General features: G+C 46.1%; 1 protein-coding gene across 1 annotated transcript in view; it reads left to right on the plus strand.

Moving 5' to 3' along the window:
* Positions 1-20,929, plus strand: part of LOC137564048 (zinc finger CCCH-type antiviral protein 1-like) — a 164,545-nt gene that overhangs the window by 86,340 nt on the left and 57,276 nt on the right. The window contains exons 7-9 of the mRNA XM_068277348.1: positions 179-341; positions 15,869-15,989; positions 20,399-20,495. Of these exons, the coding sequence (XP_068133449.1) occupies positions 179-341; positions 15,869-15,989; positions 20,399-20,495 (381 nt within the window). The remainder of the gene's footprint in view (positions 1-178; positions 342-15,868; positions 15,990-20,398; positions 20,496-20,929) is intronic.

The following is a 20,929-nucleotide window of genomic DNA, read 5'->3' on the forward strand; positions in this document are numbered from 1 at the left end:
TATATTGAATAAAGCAGTTGTGAGAGCACACAGCTCTGAGAGGCCTCAATACTGACAGTCAGAGAGTCTGAGGTGTGTTTCCCCAGCCTAATCTGTTGTCTCCTATCTGTCAAGAAATGTGTTATCCAAATGCCGATAGGTTCAGGCATGTAGCTCATTTATGTTCTCTGCATTGCAGGTACCAGTCAATTGATTTTCAGACCATGAAATTAGGTGGCAGAAATGTCCGCAGACTCTCCACCACATCATCTGTCACCCGGCCTCCTGAGTATGTGCTGACCACCGAGTGGATCTGGTACTGGAAGGATGAATATGGAACTTGGACGGAGTATGGACAGTCGGTGAGTAAAACTGCATTGCATGAACGCTCATCTCAATCTAGAGAGCTCCTGTAAAATTGATACGTTGATTATTGGCAGATAGAGACAAATTTAGTTATCTATTACTGTGTTGAAATCTGTCAGGGCTCTGAGAGTAAGATCTGCATTACCAAGGACTTCCTTTCCAGTGATGGACTTTTGTATGTTTCAAATACATTGGTAAGGAGATTTCTGAGCTCCCGAGTCACCTGCTACTCTTGTACTGCTTGATTCACAACTGACCTATGTACCATCATCCAAAATTTACCAGCACACCATAAAACTATACACAAGAGAAAGGGATGTTATATTAATTCTACAGTACCTTGGGTATGAAGCTGCTCACATGGGGGGGTTGTCAAACAAAGCTAACGGTCTGCTGAAACCTTGTTTAATATCCACTGGTACAAGGTGATGGACCACGATAATAATCAAAATAAGGTGCATGTTGGCGTGGAGCTAGGCATGAAACAGTGAGGACGTGTCTTTACGGAGCTCCGGGCCACGTGCTGGTTTTTTTCATCTATAATGGAGAAGTGTTCCGACCCTAATTTGCCTCCTGAGAACACTACAGCACGGGGGACCAGGCGGAACACAAAACAAAACCCGACTCCAGCCGCGGGAGCTGCCCCTAACTCGGTCACCAAGTACTTCACTGGTTCGGCCGCACGCACCAACCCTTGGTGGATCAGTCGGGCTCGGCGAGACTCTCTGGAAGCCTTACAACTGCCACAGCTAAAAGCCTTGAGGACATTTGGGAGTTCTTGCAGGGGTTCCCCATGAAAAAAGACCTTGACAAGCAAACTGACCTCATCTTGACAACTACGGGGTCTGAAATCGCAGCCCTTAGGGAGGATGTCACCGGACTGGCAGACAGAGTTTCTGAGTATCACACAGCTGCAGCAGGATGTTCAGCTCTTGAAAAAGGCTTCTGAGAGACAATCTGTGCTTAATAGCATCTATCGAGTCAACTTGGAAGATTTACAAAATAGAAATTGTCGCAATAATGTGTGGATCCGCGGCCTGTAGGAAGCTACACATAGTAAGGACCTCCAGGTGACGGTACAGGCCATGTTTGACAAGATCCTAGGCCAGGTCCATTCACCTCCGATCCACCATGATCGTGTGCACCATGCTCTCCCTCCTATGCTACAGGTGGATCCCCTCCCCCCGAGATGATATTTGCAGAGTTCATCACTTTGCTATAAGGGAGGCTATTATGGCAGCTGCCAGACGTCATGGATCAGTGGATTTTGATGGGGCCCAGATCACACTATTCCAGGACCTTGCTCCCTTTACCCTGGCTTAGCAGAGGGCACTTTGATCGCTTCTTCAGGTACTGCAAGTGGAAGGAGCTACTTACCGCTGGGGTTTTCCCTTTCACCTTCAGGCAAAACGTGGTTCCCACTCAGCTATTCTTTGCTCCCCATTGGATGTTCCTGCTTTTTGTTCCTCTTTGGAGATTGAACCAGTGCAGCTTCCATTATGGGACCCTGACTTGCTGCTCACCGGCCCACTGCAAAGACAGCGACGTGTGAAGCCATGACTAGCCCAGCTATGTGAGTTTAATTATGGCTCTGAGACTCTCCCGTTGCTTTGTGTTTAGATGGAGCTCCCATTCCATTTGCCATTTTGTTATTGACAGATCTTTTTTGAGGCAATCTACTCAATGACCCTTTGATTCACATTTTTGGTTTACTATTGGGCTACTATCCAGTAGTCTGGTTTTGCCTTCCCTGGTTCTTATTCTGTTGTTTGCCTCCCATATGGACCTGTCACTCCAGAACTTCAAGATCCATTATGATCTATTACTTACCTCCACCATCAATATGGTTATGTTTACTGCTATCTGATTATATTATACTGGTCTTCTTATACTGTCTGGAATCCCCAAGGCATGTATAGCTGTATTTTGATTGGCAATCTGTAATCATCCCTGGGGGATATGATCCTGTTGTGAAGAGCACTGATCATTTATTAACATTACCCTTTTCCCTTTTTTTGATTTTAGACCTATTCTATAATTTCTTCATTATATTTTTGTGTCTTCCGTGATTTATACTGACATGCACGCCCGGGGCTCTGGGATACTCCTTATATGTGGAATGTTTCTTCGTACCCCACTCATTACGGCTGTACCGGCTATTATGGTACTTCCAGATTGAACTTGCTTTTTGCATATCTCGTTATTAATGGTACTTGGGATATGGTATAATCCTTTCCCATTGTCAGGGGCGTTGCTAGCCCCAAAGATCAGTGGCACGTGCTACAAATCTATTCTTGGGTGCCCCGGATGTCCCCCAGGCAGAGTCAGGCAGCGGGCAGCAGTACTCACCTCCAGCCACTTGGTCTCCAGATTCTGCAGACATCTTGATGTGGTGCCTTTATGTGGGGGCATGCAGCAGGGCACTGTGGTTCTTCTATGGGGGCATGCTGGGAGTTGTGGTCTGAATGGGAGGCCCGTGGGAGAATAGGAGGACTGCCAGACAACCTGGTAGTAGGCCAGCCCACCCAATAGAAAGCCAGCACAGAAGCCAACTAACTCTGCCTAGTTATGTTTAAGTGATACTGCCTGTTTATGTGATATGCTGCATTTTTTTTTACTTGTATTAACGGAGAGGGGGGACTTCATCCAACATTTTGGTGGGCAGGCCTACTTAGACTGATGTTAAGTTATGTAAATGTGGCTCCTGGTTCCACCCATGACCACACCCACATTATGTTGCGTGGCCACTCCCACTTTTTGGCTGCAGTGCCCAAAAGTGCCCCGGATCTCTTAGGATCCTAGCAACGCTCCTGCCCGTTGTTTTCTCTTTTACTTTATTCTCTCTCTCTCTCTTTACCCTCTCTCTTCCTTACTTATCTACTTCTCTTTCTCTCTGCTAGGTTTCACCAAACCAGACCTGACCACTCTTAGCATGCTTCACATTCACTCATGTTTCTTAAGATTCAAACGCAACGCAAAGGGGCTTAATCTCCCTGAAAAGCATAGAGCCCTGCTACGTCAGCTCCACAAGTAGCATATCCATATTGTGTTCCTGAAGGAAACACACTTTAGTGGAGATTTTCCTCCTAAGATGGTAGATAAGTATTACAAGCAGGCATATTTTAGTAACTCCCCTAATACAAAAACCAAAGGAGTTGCAATATTGGTGTCTAAAGATATTGCCTTTCAATTCCTGTAGGCGCACAAGGATAGCTTGAGTCGTTTCCTTTTTATAAAAGGTATTTACCTCTCCCGCACCTTTACACTCAGGACTTATTATGCCCCTAATAGTGGGCAACATTCTTTTTTGGTCAGGGCCCTCAAAGCCCTTGATGCTTTTGCGGAAGGTAGCCTGATTTTGGGAGGTGACCTCAACATGGTTCTTGATCCGTCTGTTGATAGTTCTTCGTGTAAGAGCTCTCTGACCAACAGAGCAATCGGCAAGTGTAGGAGGTAGGAGGGAGTTGGCTCAGCGCCAGCTAATAGATGTCTGGAGATAACAACATCCAGCCGACCATGATTACACCTTTTATTTTAATGTACATGGCTTTTACATGCCTATTGACCATATTTTTATATCACAGAATTTACTCTCTGAACAGATCTCTTCTGCTATCGATGTGATGAGATATAAGGAGGAGGGGACAGTGAGAGCCCAATATAGTGTAGTACGTACTGGTATAGGATGATAAAATGTAGAGTAGATATAGTTATACTCACAAACCAGGGTTACCTCCAAGACTTTGCTTGCAATGACATCAGGAAAAACAGGGATAACATCAGATGAACATGTTTCCTGACTGAGGGCTGGTGCACACCAAAACGCGCTAGCAGATCCGCAAAATGCTAGCAGATTTTTAAACGCTTTTTTTATTTTTATGAGGCGTTTTGCTAGCGTTTTGCGGATTGCTGCTGCGGTTTTCAGTATAGTAGATTTCATATATTGTTACAGTAAAGCTGTTACAGAACAGCTTCTGTAACAAAAACGCCTGCAAAACCGCTCTGAAGTGCCGTTTTTCAGAGCGGTTTGCGTTTTTCCTATACTTAACATTGAGGCAGAAACGCATCCGAAATCCAAAAAATGCCTCACCCAGGCATTTTTCGTTTCTGCAAAACGCCTGCCGCTCTGGTGTGCACCACCCCATTGAGATACATTGACCAAGCAGATCCGCAGCCGCAAGCGGATCTAAAAACGCCCAAAAAGCCGCTCGGTGTGCACCAGCCCTAAGTGACACTTTACTGGTGACTGTGAATTCCAAACAAGCTGCGGATAAGTTTTCACACTGGACTTCAATTAGATCTGCATTTTGGTTGTACACACTGTTGTCAGAAGGGATAGGGTTAATTTGTGGAAACCCTTTTTCCTGACTGTCTGATGCTATCTCTCTATCAGAATAACCTTCCACAGCAGCATGGCCGGCCTTTGACCTGAGCGACCGGAGCGGTCGCTCAGGGCGCCGGCTTCCAGGGGGCGCACGTCCCCCTTGAGTCACTTAAGGCATCGCTTCCCCCCCCCCCCTCCGATAAGTGCTTTCCCGCAGCACAGCTTCCCTTCCTCTGATTAATGCTCCCCCCCCCCCGCTCCCCCGCTCTTAGCTCCTCTCAGTTCCTCTCCCTCCGATGTTGAGATCGGTGCTGGCAGTGGCTCACCGTTCATCTCGAAAACACCTGCTTTGTTCAGCTCCGGGGCATTCTTCTGAATTAGAAGGGCTTTGCTTGATGACCTCATCAAACGAGGACCCTTAAAGCCACAGTTCAGAAGAATGGCCCGGGAGCTGAGCAAAGCAGGTGTTTTCGAGATGGACGGTGAGCCACTGCCAGCACTGGTCTCTACATCTGGTCTCTACATCGGAAAGAGGGCTACAATAAAGGTAAATGGGGTATATGCCCCAGGGTCTGAAGAGGCTCCCAGGCTTTCCCATTGCCCCTTTTAAAATTTAATCTAGGCAGAGTAATCTAACCGGAGCGCATGTGTGACAGTAGGAGACAGGCAGCAGCAGCAGGCAGGGGAACATTCTCTGTGTGTGTCAGCTTATTTTGCAGCATTGCCACTCTGTCCTGCCTCCCGACCCGACCTGGCCACGGTTCCCTCCTTGAGAGCACAGCAGGCACATGATGTAATTTAAGAAAGAAGGTGCCCTGCTGAAGTAGGAAGCAAACAGAGTGTGTGGAGTCCATGGCAGCTGCATCCACGGTAAGAGATGCTGCTGTACTTCCACACTGCACGCTTGGGTAGGGGAGGGGTGTATGGAGAAGGAAGAGAGAGCTGCCTGTAATTTACCATCAGTGACCATGGCCCCCTCCTCTTACACACACACAAATGGCAAAAGCAGCAGGAAAGGGGGATGGGGGTTGGACGGACTGAGGAACGAAGAGAGAGAGAGCTGCCTTCATGCTGGGAATAGTTGTTACTGAGGGGGGTAGGGGCAGAGGGACCACCATGTACTGGTGAAAAAGATGTACAGGAGGCTGCAAACATGAGCAGGACCCTCATTCAGATAAGGGACTGGCTGCAGATCTCCTGCATTCCCCTGGAGGTGTGTAAAATTTGTCATGACTATTTGTGGATTCTCTGCAGTCTCTTCCTGTTTTACATCCCCCTTTCTTTGCATTGAATAAGACACCACAGCTGCACTATATGTAGTGGTGAGCATTGTGGCTGCCCTTCATGTAATAGGGACATTATGAAAGCATGTGTTACACGAAAGACATAATGCTCACACAATTGCACGCAGCTGCCCTTCCCCCGACTTGTGCACCCTGGGGCCCCTGTAAAGTTTTTGACAACATAGCAACAACTCGTCTGTGCGGTGGGGAAGACACTTTTATTGGAGGGAGGGAAGCTAAGTCGCTGGGGGACAGTTTTATCGAAGGGAAGGAAGCTGTGTGCCAGGGGGAGATATTTTAATTGGAGGGAGGGAAGCGGTGCAGCAGGCGCCTCTTATTTGACTCCAGGGAGACGTTCTGCGAGAGGGGAGGCCATGTGTGATCTGCTTGTGTGTAACCTGCATGTGTGTTTGTGTGTGTGATCTGCGTCTGTGTGTGTGATCTGCGTCTGTGTGTGTGATCTGCGTCTGTGTGTGTGGTCTGCGTCTGTGTGTGTGGTCTGTGTCTGTGTGATCTGAGTGTGTAATTGTGTAATTGGGGTGTGTGTGTCTGTGTGATCTGAGTGTGTAAGTGTGTAAGTGTGTGTGTGTGTGTGTGTGTGTGTGTGTGTGTGTGTGTGTGTGTGTGTGTGTGTGTGTGTGTGTGTGTGTGTGTGTGTGAAATCTGTGTCACACACACACACACTAAATGGGGAACTGCTTTTATACACTAAAGGGGGAAATCTGCCCATATACACCAAAAGGGGGGCTCTGCCTATATACCTAAAGGGGATCTTGCACATGGGCAGGTGTGTGTGTGTGTGCGCGTGCGTGTGTGAAGATGATGAATGGGGGGGCACCAAAATCTGGTTACGCTCAGGGCGCTGTGAAACCTAAGGCCGACCCTGCACAGCAGTTACAGGAACATCAGTGGAAAAGCACAATTCCTGATAGACAGTAGTGGAACGGTTCACACCAGTACCCAATTCACTCAAATATTCAGCAGTGAAACTTTCCCTGTCATGTTGGTCCATTGCTTCTCTGAGACTTAAAAATCAGAAATCTCATTTTCAACTAGAAACAGGTCAGAGCACTCTTTAGCATTAGACAGCACCTCTATACCTGTGGTTACACTGTCTACCACCAGGGGGCATTCACTACACACAGCAGACTAATTGAACAAATTTTGAAATTTTCCATCTTCTGCTATGACAGTTTTGCAATAATCAGAAACCATGTTATTTGTTTCCTACAATGTTGCAACAGTGTTACCCAAAACATTTTGCACACCTAGCACTGAGTTTAAAGGGAACCTTAACTGTGGGGGAAAAAAGAAATTCACTTACCTGGGGCTTTGCCAAGCCTCCTGCAGCCATCCTATGCCCGAGCCGGTCCTTCGGTGCCCTACGGTCTCCCTCCGCGGCTAAGTTTTGTTTTCAGCCAGTCGTCCTCCGGCAAAGCGTCCTCATCTTCCGCATTCCCTGACGTAAAGCGCGTCCATGGAACGCATACCCAGCCGTAAAGCGCATCCGGATGACGCGTTTTATGGCGCTTTACATCAGGGAATGCGGAAGAAGAGGACGCTTTGCCGGAGGACGTCTGGCAGTCGGCCGAAAACGAAACTTAGCCGCGGAGGGAGACCGGAGGGCACCGAAGGACCGGCGCAGGCACAGGACGGCTGCAGGAGGCTTGGCAAAGCCCCAGGTAAGTGATTTTTTTCCCCTACAGTTAAGGTTCCCTTTAACCCTTCCAAAACTGGCGACTTTAGCCACTCTGGTTCAAACTCAGTGCTAGGAAGCTTCAAATTCTCATCAAAACCAAATATGAAATTATCAACATTCACAGGCTCTGATTTTAAGCTTCCCTCCACATGCTGGTTGGACCACAAGTCCCAGAATAACGCACAGTCAGTCCCCAGTAAGACATCAAATTCAGCATGATCACATTTCACCAGTTCCTGGGTTACTTCTCCCAACTTGGCTTGCACTATAACAGTGGCGGTGCGCTCATTTTCATTAATGGGACATATCAATGGGAGCAACCCACTGTTTACCGCAGAGACTTTGCAGGAAGGATCGCACCAACCTCTGCAACCCATCTGACCAGCAATGACAGTCATATCCAATACTGGGCCATTCTTACCACTAATGACAGTGCGACCCCTTCCATGCACTGGTGGTCCCACAGAACCAGCCACACCACTGAGGCTACCAGTGACAGTCTCGGACAATACATTACTTTTCACAACTCCAGCAAGCACATTACATGGAACAGTCTTACCAGCTCCAGTCGCAGTTCCTCTTGGCGACAGCGTGCAGTTCAGGTGCGAGGAGAATAAGCCCTCCTCTCCAGGCTTTGCTTTTCACACAACTTGACGGCAACTTGACTGTGCAAGCTCACTTGCATGCATTAAACATTTTGGGGTTCCCAGACCCCACTGAAAACAAACACACAGCTTCTCCTACTGCTCCGGCTTTTGGTGATCCAGCCTACTCTGGTGGCCTTTGGAAGCAACACTCTGTATCTGCTTCTTTGGCTTTTCCAGATTTTTGGACATCACCCTCTTATCCAATGCAGACTGGTTACCCTTGGCAACGACCCTCGCAATCCACTGCTTTGGCACTTCCAAGCTCTTGGACATCACACTCTCATCCAGTGTAGGTTGATTACCCTGGGTAACGACCCTTCAAGTCGGCAACTTTGGCACTCCCCGTCTTGTGGAGTCCACGCTTTTTCCAGGTTGGTTACCCCTGGTAACAACATCCATCCAATCACTGACAAGCATTGGACCCCAGCGATCCTCTTCCTCCAAAACTGGTGCATCTCTCTGAACAGGCTGCAGAAATGCACTCCTCTGCTGCTGCCTCCATGCTGGCTCATCTGTCGCTTTCACAGAGCAACTTGCAAACACATGGACCTGCTTAGAAATGACCTCCTGGTCTGACACACCTGTGTGGACCTGCTGCAAGCTTTATCTCACAGAAACTTTTTCTTGAGCTTTTAGCCGATTCTCATAATCTTGCATTAGAATATGCTCAAACCATTCATCGCTGTCTTCAAACCATCTCTGTTGGACAGCAGGTGGACACTTTTTCTTGCGACCCATCTCTGTACTATGAAGTTAATCCACTCGCAAAAAAAACTTCATAAAAGGTGCAGCAAGGAAAAAAATTGTCCTTTACTCTTGCACACTGACATTTAACCCTTTCACTGCTGGTATTAACTCCTTTGCTCTGCCCGCATCCGAGCACCAATTGTGATATTCTGGGGGTTTTAACTCATTGGTAGAGTAGGTCAACAGCATCAAGGGTTACCAGCATAACATACCAGCCAGTGAGTCTTTTTAGAGTAAAAATAAAACAATCCAGCTTTATTGTCAGTCAAACAATATCCATAAACTGCAACAAAATAAACCACTCAGGGTATTCACACTGTAGGCACAGCACAAAAATATACAGCCTTCTTCAGCCACACTGGCTTTTCAGTGACACCCTGCCACGGGCCTAATGGCAGTCCTGGTGCCACTCACTTTTTTCCAGGCTTCCCCTGGTTTACCAGTACTGGAGTCCAACTCCCCTCCAGCACTTCTGCATCAGCAGCTTCCCTGCTGCTACAGGCCTGGCAGCCCTCTCGGCTACACAGCCTCTCCGGAGCCTGCTTGCTCCACATACAGCTTACTGCATACTGACAGATGCAGGTACTTATGCAAATTCCCACAGGTGAGTTCACTAACCCTCCGTCTGCCAGACTCAGGCCTAGACTTGGAGGAGTGGCGTGTAAGGCCCACCCTTCTCCCAATACACGCCAGCCCTGGATCCCAAACTAACCTACAGGATAGCGTTGTTGCAAACATGCAACAACTAACACTATCCAGGACCTTTTCCTTCAAATCCAGGCCAGAAATGAGCAGACATCTTCTCTGATCATCACATATCTCCCCCCCCCCTCAGATCAACGTCCAGGCGGTGATCTATGGCGGGATAAGACACTTTGTGGTGAAGTCCCCCTTCTACAGCTGAAGACCCACTTTTTTCCTCAGCTGTCTAAGCACGACTTCTTTCCGTTAGCCACTTCCCTGAATCTCTGGAGTACAACAATTTTTCAAAACCTTTGTGTGGCGAAGTCCCCCTTCTACAGCTGAAGAACTACCTGTCTCCGCCAGCTGTCTAAACAGGACTTCTTCAAAACAGCCACTTTTTAACAATTCCCTGTTTACCTCGTGTGCATGCAAACTGGCACCACTGGAGTAATTCCATCTTTTTCCTCCCTTGGCAACAGTTTTCTCTAGTCCTGACTCTTGGGGTGTTGCTCTCTTTTCCAGAAAGGGCTTGCCATCAGCACTTGCTGGAACCACCCCATTTCTATCTGTATCAGCCCCCGACAATCCATCTAGCTGGTTTGACATCACAACATAGGGCGCAGCGTCACCCACACTTGGCACAGGTTTACATTCACATTCCTTATTATCACTGACCTATTCTGGAACATGCATTAAATATACTGTTTGCATCACCAATGTTACATTCCTCATTTGTTAATTTTTTCTTCAAATCCAGGCCAGAAACGAGCAGACAACTGCTCTGATCATCACAACGCACACAATACATCTCATTCAATGGGCGCTTAAGTCCCATGTCCTCCTTTTACTTCTCTCTACAGATGCTGAAATGGCTTTCAATAGGGTGGACTGGGGCTTTCTTGAGGCCATGCTTCACCTTATAGGCCTTGGACCTAATATGTTGAGATGGGTGATGTCTCTTTATTCTATCACGTTGGCACAGGTGCATTGCTAATTGTACAAGGCAGGGATGTCCCCTCTCCTCATTAATATTTGCTTTATTTTTGGAACACTTGCTGCGATCTATTCGTAAGAATGTGAACATAAAAGGCCCTTAACTCCCTTCCTCTGAGCACAAGGTGGCGGCCTACGCAAATGGTCTCCTTTTTTATCTAACAGAGCCCCAAATCTCCTTACAGAGATGGAATTAAAGACATACCAATCAATCTCTAGCTTTAAGATTAATCCGGATAAGTGTCAGGCTATGGGAGTATCCATGCCTGCTAACTTATGCCCTCAAATTAGAGATAATTTCCCATATAAATGGTCACCGCAAGCTATCACTTATCTTGAACTTCGCGTCCCTTCCTCTGTTCCTCACTATCTGACCTTTATAAACTTAATTTTGCCTCCATGGTTCAGACTTTGACAATTGATCTGCAAGCGTTGGGAAAAACTTTACTTTTCCTGGCTGGGAAGGATTAATAATATAAAGATGACCACGTCTCTTATATCTTTATCAAGCCATACCAATAATACTTCCAACAGACCATTTTAAAATGTTAAGGAAAAAATGTGCTTGTTTTATTTGGAAATGCAAACCTCCACGCATTTTTTAAACTGTACTTGTTTTACCCAAGGAATCCGGTGGCTTGGCAGTCTCAGACATGGAGAAATACCATGTAGCTGCTTCCCTGGTTTGCCTAATTTATTGGCATAGAAAACTTGCTCAAAAGAGATGGGTACAACTAGAGCAAGACCTCATTGGTTCCAGGCGCGGAGCAAGGGGGGGGGGGGGGGTCGGGGTAGGACACGTGCCCTGGACGCTAGGTCCCCAAGGGCGCCCAGCTGAGCTGCCGTGTTTCTTTTTTTTGGGGGGGGATGGGAGCAGCACAGAGAAGAGGGAGAGCTATGGGCACAGTGGGGAAGGGCGGATGTCTCCCCCCCTTCCCTGACCTTAGGGGGCTCTCCCTCCCTCGCTGTCCCCTCCAGAAGTAATGTTCGGGTGGCTGGCAGCGGCGGGTGGGACTTACCTCCGTCTCGCTCCAGCTCCAGACGTTCGAGTGCCGCAGCCGCTGCTCTGGTCAGAGTAGCGGCAAATCCATTCCGCGCTGCGACGAGACGCAGGTAAGTTCCGCCCGCCACTGCCAGCCATCCGGACATTACTTCTGGAGGAGAGAGCGAGCGAGGGAGAGCCCCCTAAGGTGAGGGAAGGGGAGGGGAAGTTGGCCCCCCTTCCTCACCGCTGCTCACAGCTCTCCCTCCACTGCGCTGCTCCCCTGCTGGGGGACACACCTGACTACCTATTCTGGGGACATATACCCCCTGACTACATATACTGGACACATATACCCCCTGACTACATATACTGGGCACATATACCCCCTGACTACATATACTGGGCACATTTACCCCTGGCTACATATATACTGGGCACATATACCCCTGGCTACATATATACTGGGCACATATACCCCCTGACTACATATACTGGGCACATTTACCCCCTGACTACATATACTGGGCACATATACCCCCTGACTACATATACTGGGCACATATACCCCCTGACTACATATAGTGGGCACATATACCCCCTGACTACATATACTGGGCACATATACCCCCTGACTACATATACTGGGCACATATACCCCTGGCTACATATACTGGGCACATATACCCCTGGCTACATATATACTGGGCACATATACCCCCTGACTACATATACTGGGCACATAAACCCCCTGACTACATATACTGGGCACATATACCCCCTGACTATATATACTGGGCACATATACCCCCTGACTACATATACTGGGCACATATATCCCCTTACTACATATACTGGGCACATATACCCCTGGCTACATATACTGGGCACATATACCCCTGGCTACATATATACTGGGCACATAAACCCCCTGACTACATATACTGGGCACATATACCCCCTGACTACATATACTGGGCACATATACCCCCTGACTACATATACTGGGCACATATACCCCCTGACTACATATACTGGGTACATATACCCCCTGACTTCATATACTGGGCACATATACCCCCTGACTTCATATACTGGGCACATATACCCCCTGACTACATATACTGGGCACATATACCCCCTTACTACATATACTGGGCACATATACCCCTGGCTACATATACTGGGCACATATACCCCTGGCTGCATATATACTGGGCACATATACCCCCTGACTACATATACTGGGCACATATACCCCCTGGCTACATATACTGGGCATATATACCCCTGGCTACTTACAGTATATACTGGGCACATATACCCCCTGACTACATATACTGGGCACATATACCCCCTGGCTACATATACTGGGCACATATACCCCCTGGCTACATATACTGGGCACATATACCCCTGGCTACATATACTGGGACATATACCCCTGCCTACATATACTGGGACATATACCCCTGTCTACATATACTGGGACATATACCCCTGCCTACATATACTGGGACATATACCCCTGCCTACATATACTGGGGACATATAACCCTGCCTACATTTACTGGGCACATATACCCCTGGCTACATATACTGGGTACATATACCCCTGGCTACATATACTGGGCACATATAACCCTGACTACATATACTGGGCACATATACCCCTGGCTACATATACTGGGCACATATACCTCTGGCTACATATACTGGGGACATATACCCCTGCCTACATATACTGGGCACATATACCCCTGGCTACCTGTTCTGTGGACATCTCTACCCCTGGCTACCTGTTCTGAGGACATCTATACCGCTGGCCACCTATTCTGGGGACATCTATACTGCTGGCCACCTATTCTGGGGACACCTATAGACCTGGGGCTACCTATTTTTGGGGAACCACTGCTGTCAGATTGAGTGTATTTTGGGGAACTGCTGCCAGGTGAGAGGTGTCTACCATATTAAGGGGGCATCTGCCTATTTATGTGAAATGCTGTCTATTTATGTGCCTCATGACTGCTGAATTTGTCTTGTTGGGGGCCTCATGGTTACTGAATTTGTCTTGTTGGGGGCCTCATGATTTGTTGGGGGCCTCAAGATCGCTGAATTTGTCTTCTTGGGGGCCTCATGATTGCTAAATTTGTCTTGTTGGGGGCCTCATGAGTGCTGAGTTGGTCATGTTGGGGGCCTCATGATTGCTCAATTTGTCTTGATGGGGGGGGCTCATGATTGTTGAATTTGTCTTGGAACATGCTGGAAGGTACATACTGAGGGAGGGTGGGTGAGCGTGAGCCTGCTAACTTCCTGTACGTTTGGCTCCACCCATAACCATGCCCACATTTAATATGTGGCCACGCCCCTTTTCGTGCCGCACCCTTCACCTTAGGGGGCGCATTAATAGTCTTTGTCCCCGGGCACTGAAAGCCCTAGCTACACCTCTGATTGGTTCTGAGCCATGTGTTTATTCTTGGTCCTCAGATAAAATTCATAGTAAACATGTCTCAGTGAATGCCACCTTGAATGCTCTCTCGAGGGCTCACCATCTCTTGAAAATTTCCCCATGGCCATCACCTTTGATACCTCTATTGAGCAACCCCACGTTTCCATTGGGATGCTCACTTCGGAGTTCCGTATGTTGGAGAATGGGGTATGCACTCAGAGTTTGGGATCTTATACATAATAAGATTTGAAGGCCTATCAATTGTGTGCGGCCCGCTCGTGTCCGTTTTTTGGATGAATGGAGCCACTTGCAATTTGTGCACTTCCTCAGTTCTTTGGGCAATAGAGAGCAGTTGTCTAGGTTTTACTCCGTTTGGGAATTTATGCTTTTCTCAAGGCATGACTAAGAAAATGCTTTCTTAAATCTATCAGCTTCTGCTTTCAGATACCACCTGGTCAATGGAGCTTAAACTTAAATGGGAATCCAAGCTCAATTGTGTGTTCTCCGATGAGCGCTGGCAGAAAATTCTTATATTAAATCAAAAAGCTTCTTTGGCTTCTCAGATAAATGAATCAAATTACTAAATTTTGTCCAGGTAGTATCTTACCCCAAGCAGATTGAATAAGATCTACCCTAACACTAGTTCTTAGTGCTGGAGATGTGATAGATCGCTGGGTACGTTAAATCACAGTTTTTGGGAGTGTGAAGCTATTAAGCCATTCTGGCAGGCTGTTCAGAAATATATTAAATTTCTGACAGACGGAAACCCGGTTGACGACCCTTCCTATTATCTGCTCCATAATAACCCCAAGCCCTTTAAAAAATGTAAACTATCCTTTTCTAGTCACTTGATCCAAGCATCAAGAGTCCTTATTGCTCGACATTGGAGATCTCCTGCAGTGCCCTCAATTAGGGAATGGATCAACGAGATAAAGTTTATTTACCAGATGGAGTCTTTGACTCATACGATATAATGCAGGGATGAGGCCTTCTCACGCATCTGGATTCACTGAGACATATTCTTAGAGTCGGACAGGTACAAACAAATCCCCCTAGATCCTTGAAACATTTTCTTTTTCCCCTTCAGATGAGGGTTAATAATATTTTCTAAGTGGTCTCTTTTGCTTTAGGTGTATGACGTAAAGTCGTTAGGGTCTGGTTCGGTATGGTTCTTCCTCGCAGATCATTTCTTCTCTCTTTCTCTTCATGGGTTTCCATGGACCTGCGGATTCCTAGAGGCCTACTTATCCTTCTCTCTCTTTCTTTCTACTTTGCTCTCTTTATTTTTTGGTTACTCTTTTTTTTTTTTGATGATGTATTGCAGCTCTACCTCAAGATGCCTCTGATTGCATTATCATAGAGTCTGCCATAGCAATGTGGCTATTTCGCTTGGATTATGTGAGGTGTTGTATAACATATCTGCAGTTATGGCTTCTGAATGGAGGACTGTAGAGGCCTTTTGACTCAGGATGTTAATAGTTGAGCGCCACCTTGTTTTGCTTGTTTATACCATTCTTCACCGTCAGCATCTCTTTCCTCTAGCTGAAATTATTTGTATTTTTCTGTGTCTGCAGAATGCTTCTTTCTGAGTTTTGTTAAAATGTCTTTCTAAATAAAGAATCTTTAAAAAAAAAAAAAAAGTGTTTACCTGATCTGCCACACATCTACAAGTGTATGGCCAGCTTCAGATAATACTTCTAATTGCTGTCTTCCAGAATGCGAAGAATGTGAGTGCTGGCATTTTGTCATCAGATTTGGAGTCAATCTACCTATCTGACCCCACCGCAACAATCCCATTCACAGCTGGAAGCCAGAACTATCTCATTAACTTTCGAGGTGAGTACGGACTGTCCTTCAATAAACCAGCTACAGTGTAAAAGGGTTATCCCTGTACTTTAAATGCAACAGTCTTACCGCTGTTCTGCGCATGTAGATAGACAATGTCCACTCCCCTCTGCTGCAATGAATCCCACACCACCAGTCAGCCCAGAGGCTCAGGCGGGTTTGCGTGCGGTGGCTAAGTCAAATAGTTGCATGCAGTCCCAGCATGCTCTCCACTGTCCACAGCACTGTTCTCCTTCTTCCTAAGTCACCTTCAGCAGTGGGCAAGCAGCTCACACTGAGGAAAATGAATAGATAAGAAAGAGTGCAGACTGCGCCAGGAGTTGGTGTCACGCAAGATACAGAAATACTCACTGGATTAAAACTTGTTTATTGCCATATCAAACATATTTCCCAACCCAGGGTTTTCGGCTTCAGGGCCTGCATCAGGAGACAGTGCTTTGTGGGGTGTGCAGGGCATTGTAGGGCAGAGAATACTTACCGAGCCTCCAGGTGCTGTCTTCTACCATTCCTGCAGCTACATTTGGCATCCATGCATGGCTCCCGGTGGGTCAGGTGACATGCCGGGAGCCATACACAAAGGACACCAGAAAGCTACTAGGAGCTACAGGAAGGGTGGAAGACGGTGCCTGGAGGATCGGAAAGTATTTCCTGCTGCATGGGGGGAGGTTTGTTCTTTTCCAGTGGTTGCTCATGCAAACGGCAAGCACACATATCCAGCATTAGGCAATCACTTCCTTTGCCAGATACAGGGGATGCACTATACTGGATAGGAGGCGCCCAAAATATAAAAAATGATAGAGATTGTTTCTTTATCCATGTCACGGGCAGAGTTGATGAGATAAAAAAACAACATATGGTAAGCTTAGCTACATAAGATTAAGAAGGTCCTACCTTCCAGCAGAAAACTTTGAACAATGATGTGAATCGCTTGATTTTGTGAAGTACAAAGTAATCATTCTCAAGCTGACGGATCACAATTGATCAGATTAATTTCACCCTGTATATCATCTGGAAATACAGGGTCTAAGATATTTACAGACCAATTTAGTCAATATGATTGTTTCTGCTCAACATCGATGATAAAATTAAATGTTCTGCAGCCTTTAATCTTCCTCTGTCCAGTCTATGTACAGCACTGTCTATGTACAGCACTTTGCACTTTCTGTAATATGTTTTAGCCCATCCTTCACTGAATTGGGTGTGTAGGGGAGTCTGGACAGTCAGGGGAGTGCACCAATGCTGGTTAACATCCAGTAAGGATGCGTCTTCTACCAGCACCCTACATACCTCTTTGACTAGAGACGTTTTGTCTAACTTGCCTGTGGGATAGCTACACCCACTTCGTATGACACTAGGAAGGGGAGGGGGATAAACAAATTCACCCACAGCTTACTACAAGTTAAGCACACTCAATTTGAGAACTTCACAGGAGAGTATCCACAACGGTGGAGCTCTACATACAGTGAGTTGCAAAAGTATTCGGCCCCCTTGATGTTTTCCACATTTTGTCATATTACTGCCACAAACATGAATCAATTTTATTGGAATTCCACATGAAACACCAACACAAAGTGGTGTACACGTGAGAAGTGGAACGAAAATCATACATGATTCCAAACATTGTTTACAAATAAATAACTGCAAAGTGGTGTGTGCAAAATTATTCGGCCCCCTTTGATCTGAGTGCAGTCAGTTGCCTATAGACATTGCCTGATGAGTGCTAATGACTAAATAGAGTGCACCTGTGTGTGATCTAATGTCAGTACAAATACAGCTGCTCTGTGAGGGCCTCAGAGGTTGTCTAAGAGAATATTGGGAGCAACAACACAGTGAAGTCCAAAGAACACACAAGACAGGTCAGGGATCAAGTTATTGAGAAATTTAAAGCAGGCTTAGGCTACAAAAAGATTTCCAAAGCCTTGAACATCCTACGGAGCACTGTTCAAGCGATCATTCAGAAATGGAGGGAGTATGACACAACTGTAAACCTACTAAGACAAGGCCATCCACCTAAACTCACAGGCCGAACAAGGAGAGCGCTGATCAGAAATGCAGCCAGAGTGGTGACTCTGGACGAGCTGCAGAGATCTACAGCTCAGGTAGGAGACTCTGTCCATAGGACAACTATTAGTCATGCACTGTACAAAGTTGGCCTTTATGGAAGAGTGGCAAGAAGAAAGGCATTGTTAACAGAAAGCATAAGAAGTCCCGTTTGCAGTTTGCCACAAGCCATGTGGGGGACACAGCAAACATGTGGAAGAAGGTGCTCTGGTCAGATGAGACCAAAATGGAACTTTTTGGCCAAAATGCATAACGCTATGTGTGGTGGAAAACTAACACTGCACATCACTCTGAACACACCATCCCCACTGTCAGATATGGTGGTGGAGCATCATGCTTGGGGGGTGCATCTCTTCAACAGGGACAGGGAAGCTGGTCAGAGTTGATGGGAAGATGGATGGAGCCAAATACAGGGCAAACTTGGAAGAAAACCTCTTGGAGACTGCAAAAGACTTGAGACTGGGGTGGAGGTTCACCTTCCAGCAGGACAATGACCCTAAGCATAAAGCCAGGGCAACAATGGAATGGTTTAAAACAAAGCATATCTATGTGTTAGAATGACCCAGTCAAAGTCCAGATCTAAATCCAATCGAGAATCTGTGGCAAGATCTGAAAACTGCTGTTCACAAACGCTGTCCATCTAATCTGAGTGAGCTGGAGCTGTTTTGCAAAGAAGAATGGGCAAGGATTTCAGTCTCTAGATGTGCAAAGCTGGTAGAGACATACCCTAAAAGACTGGCAGCTGTAATTGCAGCAAAAGGTGGTTCTACAAAGTAATGACACACCCCACTTTGCAGTTATTTATTTGTAAAAAATGTTTGGAATGATGTATGATTTTCGATCCACTTCTCACATGTACACCACTTTGTATTGGTCTTTCACCTGGAATTCCAATAAAATTGATGCATGTTTGTGGCAGTAATGTGACAAAATGTGAAAAACTTCAAGGGGGACGAATACTTTTGCAACCCACTGTATGTTTTAACGTTTTGTGATTACAATAAAAGTAAAACGCTTTTAATATGTACCAATAGGGCAATGTCCTAAGGACTCTAGTGTTTATGTTTTCAAAAAAAAGAAATGGACTTTATTGTGCACTTTATGTTTTTACAGTCACTGTCGCTTCATCAGGTCAATTTTCGTGCCTATTGCAAGCAAAAGGTCCGTTCTGGGCGCTTGTATTATACATATATACAGGCACCCAGAATGGACCTTTTTCTTGAATACCTCATTGTTCAAAGTCTTCTTCTGGAAGGTAGGACCTTCTTGATTTTATGTAGAGAGTTGCGCATATTTTTTTTTCATCTCAACATCTCTGTCCGTGACGCGTATAAAGAAACAATCTCTATTATTTTTTATATTGTGGGTGCCTCCTATCTAGTATAGTTCATGCTTTACACCCCTGCATAGGGATGTACCCTTGGATTTCCGAGGATGTACCTTTTTGGAGCTGAGGCCACCACCACACCCTTCACAAGGCCGAGTAGGTACGGTACGTCCCCACACACACTTCGCTTCAGAGTGGCTGCCTCTTAGCAACCTAGTCTTGTGAGTATTTATATTGTTTACAACTTCCACTCTCACTACCTGACAATTCCAAACCAGATTGGGCTCCCAGTGTTCATTTGTGTTTTTTCTTCTCAAAGCAACAGATACAGAAGTCTTTGCCGTACTCAAGTCTATTTGTTTCCTAGACTGGGGAAGGCCCAATTCAGGAGGGTGCAATTTGGAATCTCCGCCTCTGGTGCTGAAGAACCTTGTCCAGGCCCTATGTACAGCAGCCTTTTATCCCTCTCTGTGCCAATTTGAGGACATTGTTCTCTCATCTTACTTTTCTTGCTCTGTGCCACACTGTAGGACCTCCTGCATAGCAATAGAACCTGTCACAAGGCTCAAGGCTAGTGGCGCATCTGTACAGCCTCAGCCCTGAACTGTCGACCGAGAAATATAGTCACAATCCCTCCCAGGCAACAGTCCTCATGTGTGTACAAAGCTTATGTCCATTCCCAAAGTGTATCCGCAACTAATATCTCAAATTTTAATTACAGATACAACAGTTTTTGTTTTATTTTGGAGAAATTTGATCTGAGGTACCCTCTGGTTTTAAATTGTGTGAATCGGACCACTTGATTTTGTGAAGTACAAAGTAATCATTCTCCAGCTGACGGATCACAATTGATCAGATTAATTTCACCCTGTATATCATCTGGAAATACAGGGTCTAAGATATTTACAGACCAATTTAGTCAATACGATTGTTTCTGCTCAAGATCGATGATAAAATTCAATGTTCGGCAGCCATTAATCTTCCTCTGTCCTCTATTAATCTTGTCTTTCAGAAATGAAGCAGAGGAACACTCATTACCTGACAGAAAAGGAGGTGTGTCGGAGACCAAAATTCCTGGATTTCCAGAGTGTCAACCTGTTGAAAGGAAGGTAATATCTCCAGAGATCATTTATCACAGCATTGCAGCTCATTCTGCTCATTAACTAGGCATGGCAGTAAAATTTTATATTTTTCGCATCCATGTTCCAGTGGAGGATGCTAATGATTCACTTTAACTAGAACTTCACACTACAGGTTCTTCTCAAAGAATTAGCATATTGTGATAAAGTTCATTATTTTCTGTAATGTACTGATAAACATTAGACTTTCATATATTTTAGTGGCTGGATAGTACACTGGTTAAGGGCTCTGCCTTTGACATCGGAGACCAGGGTTCGAATCCTGGCTAGGTCAAGTACCTATTCAGTAAGGAGTTCAAGGCAAGACTCCCTAACACTGCAGGGTGGCCTCTTGAGCGCGTCCCAGTGGCTGCAGCTCTTGAGCGCTTTGAGTCTGACAGGAGAAAAGCGCTATACAAATGTTC

Source organism: Hyperolius riggenbachi, chromosome 3 (genome assembly GCF_040937935.1).
Source record: "Hyperolius riggenbachi isolate aHypRig1 chromosome 3, aHypRig1.pri, whole genome shotgun sequence".
NCBI classification, from domain to species: Eukaryota; Metazoa; Chordata; class Amphibia; order Anura; family Hyperoliidae; genus Hyperolius; species Hyperolius riggenbachi.